Below are 10349 nucleotides of genomic sequence, written 5' to 3'. Positions count from 1 at the left end.
CTGCATCAGGGATTTTCCCAGAACATGAGAGCTGAAGTGGTATCAATAAATATTGTGGAAAACATGTACTTTTGAGATCCAAAAGGATTTGAAATGATTTGTTTAATTTTGATTGAGCTAATCAAACAGACAAAACAAAGTTTCCTATCATGCCAGCATGGAAACATATGCTCCATCTCTGACTAGCACATCTTTTCTTTAATGAGGCAAATTTTGAAAGAAAATTAGAAACTTTTCATTAAGGAGGTATAGAAATAAAACATGATTTTTTGCCCCTCTGCTTTTTTCCCTTCTTCTTTTTTTCTGCAGAAGCCATTTAGTCATATCTAGGCTAAATTCACACGTAATTCCAGACTGAGGCTTTTGGTGTGATCTTTAACTAAAAAGTTTCACTTAGGCTTTGAAATTGCTCCAGTTATTTTACATATATACCACTAGGTATCTGTTCCTCCCCCTTCTGAGATTTAAAGTCTTTCTTTAATGTTGGAGTGCTGATGTCCCCTAGAAGGAATTCTGGTTAGAAACATTGAATTTCAATCAAGAGAATGGTTCTATTTCTTAGGACTGCTGGTTAAAGCTACAGGGTTGTATAAGGCAGTTCATGCTTTCATCTGTCACAGACGAGAAACGAAGGACACAATTTTCTGAATGCCCTGGACAGTTCTTACTATACAGTAGCCTTTTCTATCTCAGCATTCCCTGCTAAGGAATTAGTTTATCTGTTATACAAGTTGTGAAGTATATTGACCATGCAGGGTCGACGATTCTTTTTACAATTTAGTTTTAAACTGAGAAAAATCCCAAGCACTAATAATGACTTCAGCAGTAATAGCAGAAGGCATCCACTTACCCTATGATGATGCAGGAGATGGCAGTTCCCAAAAAGGCGTAGGTTAAAATTGATCCCAAGTTACGAAAAAAGTGTCTCTAGGGAGGAAAGTTTGAAAAAAGTGCTTCATAATACAGTCAATAAAAGAACATTCAGACCAAGCTGAAATACTGCATCTAGAAGTGACGCTTGTTACAACCCATATCTCAACCATAAGATGAAACAGTATAGGCTACATCACATGTTTTGGAAAATACAATTTAAGATGATTAACTTTTTGCCTGGTGGAATACCATCAAAATTTTCTCTTTTATATATCTGGCCAAATGCTTCAGGATCATAACAGAAGTTCACATTGAAAGTATCTGAAGCAAACAGTATCATAACCCCATTCCTTGAACAAAGTCCTGATCATGCAGTATATAAAATGCAGCTAGGCTGCTGCCTACATGCAGTGTCACCAGATTCAAAGTGGTCTCTTCTGAAAAGAGGAACACCAAATTGCACAATCAGATCTTTGTTCAGGTGCAGAAAACAAGCAGAATGTGGTCTGTGTATCTTTCATTTTCTTCCATTCCTGTCAAGTTCTTCCCATGCAATATCATTAACTGACTCTTTTTCTCTGTCACTGGCCTGTTGGATCTAGAAAGTAGCAGTCACATTCAGTCACTTTTGTAATAAAGATACACATACCTTCTTTAAACTATATCCAGCATAAAATATAATGGGTGGCAACAAAATATTGAAGAAGATGGAAGGATCAAATGTCATCTGCCAGAAAGGATGAAAAAGAGGGTAAGGACAAATAAAGTAGCATTTAATTTAATAGAATAGATTTTAATTGTAACTTCTTATCAGGATGCGATGTAACTTGTTAAACTACAACTGTCTAATCAGCTCTGCTAACCTGCCAGCGTAGGTTTGTGTGTCCTAAAGTTTCTCAGTGAATCTGCTGACTGCTTCTCTAGCATCATTTGCATTGTAACACATCTTGTAAAATATAAGCCTTTTGTTCCAGATTTTGATTTGAGGGCTTCATGATGGCCTTAATTATTAGGAGCTCAAGTAATTTACCAGTAACATCCTCAATTACTTGCTGTTTTTTCTATTTCAATGTGTGCTGACATTTTAAGTCATATTGTCATGGAAATGAAACTGTCGTTTGTTTCTGGTGACAGTTATCTACATCTGTGTTACTGAAGATCCAATATATTAGTGTGTTATGAAACCTGAGAGGCACTGACGCTGTCCTGTTATGTACAAATCATGTATCTGTTTTGTAGGTGAATGGGTTTTCCTTACACCCTCAATAAGCTAAGGACTAGTTTCAGCCATACTGCAAAGACTAACTAGATTTTCTGCAGATTGCTAAGGTGCTATTTGCTTTTAGAACTGAAGGTATGCTACCAGCTTAGTCTCTTCATGGTTCCTGTTCCAAGCCACTGGCTGGCACAGCAGCAGGTACCAGTTCGTCCTCTGTTATACAGTTTGTTACACTGAAATGCCTGTGTAATGATAATCCCAGTCATGTGAAACAATTTTTTTTTTCTACAACAGCCAGAAACAGTTTATAAAATACCCATTAAAATATTTAAAGTAATGCTAGAATAAAGATGATGTTAGGCAAAGCAAAAAGTTCTTATTCAGCTGTTGTTGGTACAATGTTCATATTTGCCTTTGGCTTCAGGCACAGGGAGAGACCGAGAACAATACTCAGTCACTGCAAGTCACTACAAATAAAATAGAATCCTGTTTAAAACCCCAGTATTTTTGGAGAAAATAAAACCAAATAAGCCTGTGTACTGTTTACTGTTCTGTCAGTGGACTATATGATACCAGTCCTTTTAAAAGGGACAAGATGTAATTAACACAAAGGCTTGCAGCTCCTTTGTTCAGATAAAGTGATATTTTAAGGCTATTTAAGTATTCCAGATGAATTATTTAGCTTTAAAAGAGTAAGACTTGCCTACAAAATTACTTCTGTCTTCTTACTAGCAGATAGCTTGATTTGATAAACAGGAAGTGAGAGCTCAGCCTTTTGTTCTATTCTGCTGACTTTGAATTATAAAGTTGAAAAAAAAAAAATAGCTGGCAAATGCACCAGCAATTTTAGCTCTGCTGGTAACTTCACTGAAAACATGACAGAAAAAGGATTTTCTTTACTTATGAACTAACAGCCTCAGCTGTTAATTCTGGAATTAATTCAGCAAATATGTTAAAATATTTTTTCCACAGGCATCAGAAATCCTGACTGCATGTTTTATTATTCAAAACTGTGTTCCAAAGAATACACATTTGTAAGGCATGGCACAGTCTATTCTTTCTGGTAAATGCACTTGTAAACTCTTATACAGAGGTCAGAAGGGAATTACGGTTGTACAAAAACCAGAGCATGGTGTGACCATATTTTCTGGTTTTTATATTAGTGCTTTTGCCAGTCAGGAGTGCTACCAGGCATTGTTATTGTCTCCTAAACACTGCTGGGTTCCTCCCTCTTTCCTTTTTTATATATTTTCTTTTTAAGAAGGCATTTGCAAGATAATTGTAAAGGAAAAATGAGTGAAAATCCAGGCAGGCTGAGGCCTCTCCAGTAATACAGAGAAACCCACAATTCCCAGTTGAGGCTATGGAAAGAAGATTGGGCAATCTCCTGTAAGGCCAAGAGCAAATTCTGGGCAATTTAGTGCTCCTTTCTCATAATACAAGTCAGCTTCAGTGTACCAGGTCTGATGAAGATGTTCAAATGTAATGAATTAGTACATGTGCCCTGGAAACTAAACACACACTTTGACCAATACAAACCTCTTGCGAGCATCCAGCAGGAAAAAGGATGAAGAACCAGCAAAACCTGACGAGTCTGACTGCTACAGTGTTTTCCTGTCTTCACCCACCACAGCTCTAACAGTGTTCTAATAGTCCTTGACAGGCTAGTTCTTTCTGAGAATGCCAAGAGCCTTGCTGTAAGGACAGACAGGCACACAACAGTGCTGCCTCAGCAAGGAATTTGAGCAGATGGTTAACCCCTAATTCTGCTGAGTCCCCCAGTGTACACTGTAAGCATAACTTAAAAGTTTTTATGATTACCATTATAATACACAGGGACATGTATTACTGTGCTAGATAAACACTAATACTTGGATAAAAGGAAAATAATATATTGCAATATTGTAAAAAAACACTGATTAGAAGCTTCATATGAATATGTGATGCCTTTGAGCACAAAATCCAGGTTTTAAATAGTCCCTCTGCACTCCTGAGCTCTTTAAATTGCTGCCATTTTTAAAGAAAGTGAATGTTACGAGAAGTAAATATTGCAAGGGTGGGAAAAGAATATATTCACAAAGTAAACTATCTTAATTGTTATATACTGGAAAACAGAAAATGCCATGACATTGCAAAAGATTGTAGACTTCTACACTTCCCTTTTTGCATCCAGGCTGACCTGACCCAATGCTGTCTTGCCTTGCCTGGGGATAGCCAGTGAAATCCCCGCTGAGAACCACGCAGTAGTGAATGAATGTGTGAGAAAGCTGTAAAGCATTTAAATGTTATAAAATCTCCCACTTATCTGTGGTATTTTACATATATACAAGTTTATATTTTGTAAAATGTTTAAAGTTTGCAGCTACCTCTGCTGTATACAGGAGGCAACCCTCCCTTGCACTGTGCTGCCAGAGCAAGTCACCCTTAAGACAGAGGACAAATTAAGATATCAGTAGCATTTATAAAGTTTTGATGACAATGAATCCAAGGTAACAGCTGCACCTCAAAGTGAAGTCAGTGCCTGCAGGGATAGGACTGTCATCTAAAAGAGTTCAGCCAACTATTCTGCAAGCATACAGTCAGTTGTATGCTAAACAAAGGTCAGGTTTCTACCACACCTTATTTCATTTCCTGTACACTTTCCACACTTACCCTTCTCACCCTAAATATAGAATAGCCCCTCTCTCTGTGTCACACTTTAGCTTGAAACTTGTTTTCCTCTCTCAAGGGTGTAAATAAATATCTTACACAGTTTAGAACAAAAATAAGATAGGTTTTACCTTTTGAAGCATTGCATTGCTGTGGTGACCATTGACAGTGTGGTGACTGATTTCTCTTTTGTATTGATATTCATAGACCTGGTTAGTTATATTAATAAGTAGAGTGGACTGCCCAGATTTCAGCTTTTCACATTCATAAACAGTTCCACTTTCAACATCTGATGCTTTTGTTGCATATTGTATAATTAATCCCATTAAGAGACCTGGAGAATAAAAAAAGAAAAACCCAAAGTGATTCAGGTAATTTTAGGTACCTGATGATACACAACTAGTGATCAGGAAAAAAATGGACTCTGTTAAAGCTAGGACACCACCTTCTCAGTGTTTCCACCCTCAAAGAGGTATACCTCACTCCACACTTCATGGATGACCATAAAATATTCTTCCAAATTGGTAATTTCATTAGAATACAGATGTTGGTTTGACCTATGCTCAGTTGTATTCCTATTATTGTAACCCAGTTGCTGGAATCATTCTGATATAGTTAACTGAGTTGCTTATCCACTTAATTTTCAATAGATATTTAGAGAAGGGGGATACCTGCATAACTAATGAGTTGTACTGAGCATATAAAAATCAGCTTTGGGTTTGGTGACTTTACAATCTTCATTCATGAGGGCAAAACTGACACAGTATCCTCAGGTACGTTCTGCTTTCTGTAGAAGACCGTGTATTTTTGAGAATGTATAAATGGCAAAATAAAAGCAGGAAGAAGGCAAGAAAGATTAAAACTGGGATTAATTGATTTGATTATCTACAATACAGGACTCATCTAAGACAGACACTTTGGCTCCCTTTACAGTTAACCGAGATGAAAATGTATTTCTGTAATTGCCCTCTGGAAGGTATTCATCTGTCTGTTGGCTCTAGTGGGAGCTTGCTGAGGTTATTTCTGCCTTCAGAGACTTGGGTTTGGTTTCAAATTTAATTTCCATGTTTCTTTTATCTCCTATGTGCCTTAAGACCCACGTAGATAATGAACAGCTTTACAGCTACTAATTGTGAACACATTCATCACATGCTAAGAATACTCAGATGGGTAGAAGACATCTAAACATCTAGATAGATAAACTTACTAATGAGGGATAAGAAAGAAATTAAATTACAGGAAATAGCTGATAAGCATCTGAAAAATATTACGCTAAATTTTAAGTTTCATCCAGCAATGAGATGCTGCGGTGATAAAAGTGATCATAAAGGCCTAGACAGATAAATAGGATGTCTTTGTTATTGTCACATTTTCCCATAACAGAATGACTCTGAACTGCAGATCTCTATCATACATGTAGGGCAAGTTTGTAGCTTCCTGGACTGATGTTACAAGAGAGTAACAGCGGTATTGCTTGGTTAGTATGCATAGGCATTTGTGCTTGGTTTGTATTGATTGTTTATTATGGGTGGTTTCTTTAAACTGTAAAGGATTTAGATAAGCAGTAGAAAATCCTAAGGCCACTTTCTTAAGTTATGCAGCATTTGCAAAAAAATCAGGGAATAAATCTAGCTGTAGTAAAAGACACAATTCCTCAAAATCTTAGGGGAAAGCACATACGGCAAAAGGGGAGCAAGCATTGCATGTGCTACTATAAGATATGACTTCTACAGTGGTCACCCCCAGATGTCCAAAATCATGAGTCAGAACCCAGGAAACCATGAATTCGATAAAACAGTCAGGGTTTTCATCTTATTTTCATTAGATTTCCTTAGAAGAACCACATCTTTAATTTTCTTATTCTGAGATTCCTTGAATATGTATTATATTGGCTAATACAGCATATACTTTGAACCAAATTCTGTTTGATTGTTTTAAAAGTGAAAACAAGTATTTCAGTTATAGTAATGCAATTGCATTGAATTGATCAAGGGTAAATTATCTGAACCTGTAGTGTCAATTTAGACTAGGAACAGAGGGCTGTTCTGTATTCTGAGAAGATATCTCAGCTGTGATCTTCAGCTGTAGTCTCAAGCTGCCTCTGTAGGAATTTTCTGGAATGGAAACAGATGCAAACTGTAGATCCTAGTCCTGCAAGACAGCTCTTGAGTGCAAATAAATCCATTTGCAGAAAAAGAGTATTAAAAAATATGATCATGGTAGCTGTATAGAAATAAAGAACAACACTGAGGTTTGCAACTGGAATTCAAGTTTGCCTTTCGGGTTTTCTTCTCCCAGCTTTAGATCTTATCCTCTAATGGACTCCAGACATGAAATGATAATGAAAGAATAAGGAAATTGTGAGAGTATCCAGCAGCATATACATATTAGAGAAATTAAATTAGAGAAGATTCTAACAATCTGTATTCTCAAGGCATCAATGGGGCTTTGAGGTCCTTGTAGCTCTCAAGGAATTTCTATAACGTATTAAAATTGAACAAAATGTGGATGGGATCCATAATGATGGGCCGACTCAGAGTATTCTCAAATGCTTTTTAAAAGATTCAAAGACAACTGCTATCACTAAACTATATTGCAAAAGTCAATATAAGTGTGGGATTCTATTTTTCCTTCAATAATAATAAACGTGCCAACCACCCTATATAAAAAAAAACCAGTGAGTTAAAAATCTGGGAAGAATGCATTTAATATTTTAGTAGGTGTATCATTTATGGAATGCACTTTCTGCTTTAGATCATTATATAACATTGCTTTTGTGATGGAATTCAGGAGCCCAGATCATATTCTAATAGAAGTAATTTATTTTTAAATAGGTGTATAATGTACTTTCTGTTCCTCTACTCCCCCTTCCAAGCTGAAGTCATACTTTTTGTAATGTATCTTCTGGAACATTTTTTATAGTTCATTAAAAAAAAAAAAAAATAAAATTGGGGAACATCATTTGGATGCACGTACTATGAAAAAAAAAGACTAATATTTCTAATTTCCTTCCAATCAGGGTTTTGTGGCAGAAAAATTAAACATGAAAATTTTCTCACAAAGTTCTATGGACTTTGGTATGTAAAAACATAACTTCTGTACAAATAGTTCTGATTTCATAGTGGTATGCATAGAGAGCCTAGCTTTACCATGGATGTCTAGGAATTTGGCAGTTAAAAATCCCTGAATGTGAGTCAGAAATGATGCTGCACCCATTGCCTGATATCACACGTAGGTATTATACCAAGGTACTGGTTAGCCAGAATGAAAAAGTTTGAAATAATATTACATCAGTTAAGGTTGTAGGTAATTGTAAATGTAAATTCTGACGCAAGGCAAAACTTGAGTGTACTAGCACAAAGTAGAGCACCTATCTTGTATTCTAGGAGTCCAAATCTGATTATAAATGTTTTCAGCTCAGCTTCCCCTTATTTAACACTTTGTCCTTCAAAACTAGTACCAAGGCTTCATGTTTTCAGCACATTTATTTAGATGCAGCACTGAAACAGAAAAGGGTGTAACTAATGTTGCAGATTTCTTTAAAAAAGTCTCAATCATCCTTTGAAGTAAGATCTTGCAGCAAAATCTCACTCTAACTAGAGCTCAGTCACGTTTCAATGGATGGCAGTGCAGGTTTTCCAGCTTCAGTGGAAGCAGGATAAAATCCTTAATCATAGAGTAGAGCATTGGAAGGGATTTCTGAGGTCGCTCTTGCCAAACTTCTGAGCTAAGCGGGACTGTTCTTTCCCCAGGATTTTATCTATTCAGCTGTTAGATGCCTTCCTTAATAACAACACTCAGGGATGAAGTTTCAGCCATTACTTGATTTTCCCAAACATTTTAGAATTTTTGCCAAATTTCTTTGTTTGCCTCAGAAATGTTATTCCTCTCTTCACCTACCCACTACAAAATGTCAGTTTCTGCCTTGATCATGATTTTCCTATGCCTTCCTCTGAATCCTGATAATCTTTCTTCATTGTGAATGTTGTAGTCAGGAAGACAATGAAGTACTCTATTTTACTGGGGGCTAGAGATTCCTTTTTTCTGCGACTTGTTACATCCATTGCTACCTTTGAGAATGAGAGCTTCTCAGAACACACAGTCAGAAGGAAACCACAATTATTTCACACAAGAGGCATAATGAATTTAGGAGGTGTAAGAATCATATTTTCTAATCATTAGAGACCTCCACCAAAGTTGAATCAAGAACTCTGATTGTTCCTCGCTTCCAAACATGCTGCATGGGATCCTCAGAAGAGGCTGAGGAAGGGCTTCTCTGAACCAGCACTCACACTGCCCACCTACCAGGAGATGTACAATTGGAGGAAAAAAGTAGAGTGGTAGACCTCCAATCCCACCCTTCCAATCCCCTCAAAACTTCCAGAAGGATCTCTAACCATTACAACACAAAGCCATTTCTTGTGAGTGCTACAATAGCTGTGTTCTCTCATTCATCCTTTTAATGTTTTCCCTCCAGTCTGATCAAGTAGTCCCACAGAGCAAAACTTTGAAGGCAGATACATCTTCAATCGGCCTCAAAAATGAGTATTGTATTGGTGGATTGATTGGTAGTGAGGTTTGGGGTTTTTTTTGTTTATGTTTTTGGTAAAGTTTCTTCCTGGCTGCCTGCTTGGAGGGGTAGCCTCTTAATCAGAGGTAACTGGTGGCACCTGTATGTAGCCCTGATACATAACTTCTGGGGAGGGTGAGAAATCTGGATGCTCACACCCAGCTTTTTGTGTTAGCTCTGGTTTATTCACCCACTAATGTGGGGGGTCATGACCTAACATTTTATGACTGAGGTATCCAATGATACCAGACATTGTAGCAGCTGCCTAATAGACACTGAAGTCTTTCATTGTCTAGTACTAAAGTCATCTTCTGGAGTCTGGTACTGAGAGAGAGGCTACCTGCTCTCACCTGAGATAAGCAGAATTCATTTTACTGCTTGTGTAGATAATCTACCACACTAATTCCGACTACACTGTAGTACAGAAAATTGTGCTGATAATGTATATAAAGGATGCTACTCCCTTTCTGGGTGGCACAAAGTTACTCTTTTATATCCACCTGCCTCCTTATAACAAGTAAATAGAGTTTACTATTTTGAGTCTGTTTGTCAAACCAAGCTAAAGTGTGCAGGGAAACTTGTTCTCTGAGATACTGGAAAACAAAGGAATGAATGAACAACCAGGTAAGTGTATATTTTTCTTAATTGTTGTAATTTTTCAGTTTGGTTTCAAAACAAAACAATTTAAGTTTTTAAATACTTTCAAGCTAAGTGCCTTGAAATATATGTATACGTATATATGTACACAGTGGGGGTTTTATTTGTGAAATAATGTGGAGTTCCTGTTCAATTAATTCTGGGTTATGCTGAATGCTTTTGTCCTTTTCCTTGCAACTGCAGAAAGATTTTTAATTTAAATATAATTATATTCAGTTGTATAGTTAAAACATTGCTTTGATTAAAAAAATTATATCTCAGTTTTAAAATTTAATTTAAAGTTTCTAAATGGACAGTTTTCCCATATGGGCTTTTTCTAGCTGGAAATATTTATCCTAAAAATGCATTTTCCTACAAAGCTTGTGTAAACTTCCCCTCCCC

General features: G+C 36.7%; 1 protein-coding gene across 1 annotated transcript in view; it reads right to left on the bottom strand.

Annotated features, from left to right (window-relative positions):
• Positions 1 to 850: 850 nt before the first annotated feature.
• Positions 851 to 10349, bottom strand: part of LOC104412451 (sodium/hydrogen exchanger 9-like) — a gene marked incomplete at its 3' end in the record, with an annotated part of 12529 nt that continues 3030 nt past the window's right edge. Inside the window, exons 2-4 of the mRNA XM_010023179.1 lie at positions 4873 to 5075; positions 1523 to 1600; positions 851 to 927 (exon numbers count right to left, since the gene is read on the bottom strand). Of these exons, the coding sequence (XP_010021481.1) occupies positions 851 to 927; positions 1523 to 1600; positions 4873 to 5075 (358 nt within the window). The remainder of the gene's footprint in view (positions 928 to 1522; positions 1601 to 4872; positions 5076 to 10349) is intronic.

This window comes from Nestor notabilis, unplaced genomic scaffold (genome assembly GCF_000696875.1).
Source record: "Nestor notabilis isolate BGI_N333 unplaced genomic scaffold, ASM69687v1 scaffold12641, whole genome shotgun sequence".
Lineage (NCBI taxonomy): Eukaryota > Metazoa > Chordata > Aves > Psittaciformes > Psittacidae > Nestor > Nestor notabilis.
Note: the sequence above shows the minus strand (reverse complement) of the source record. Positions and strands in the feature narration are given on the sequence as shown.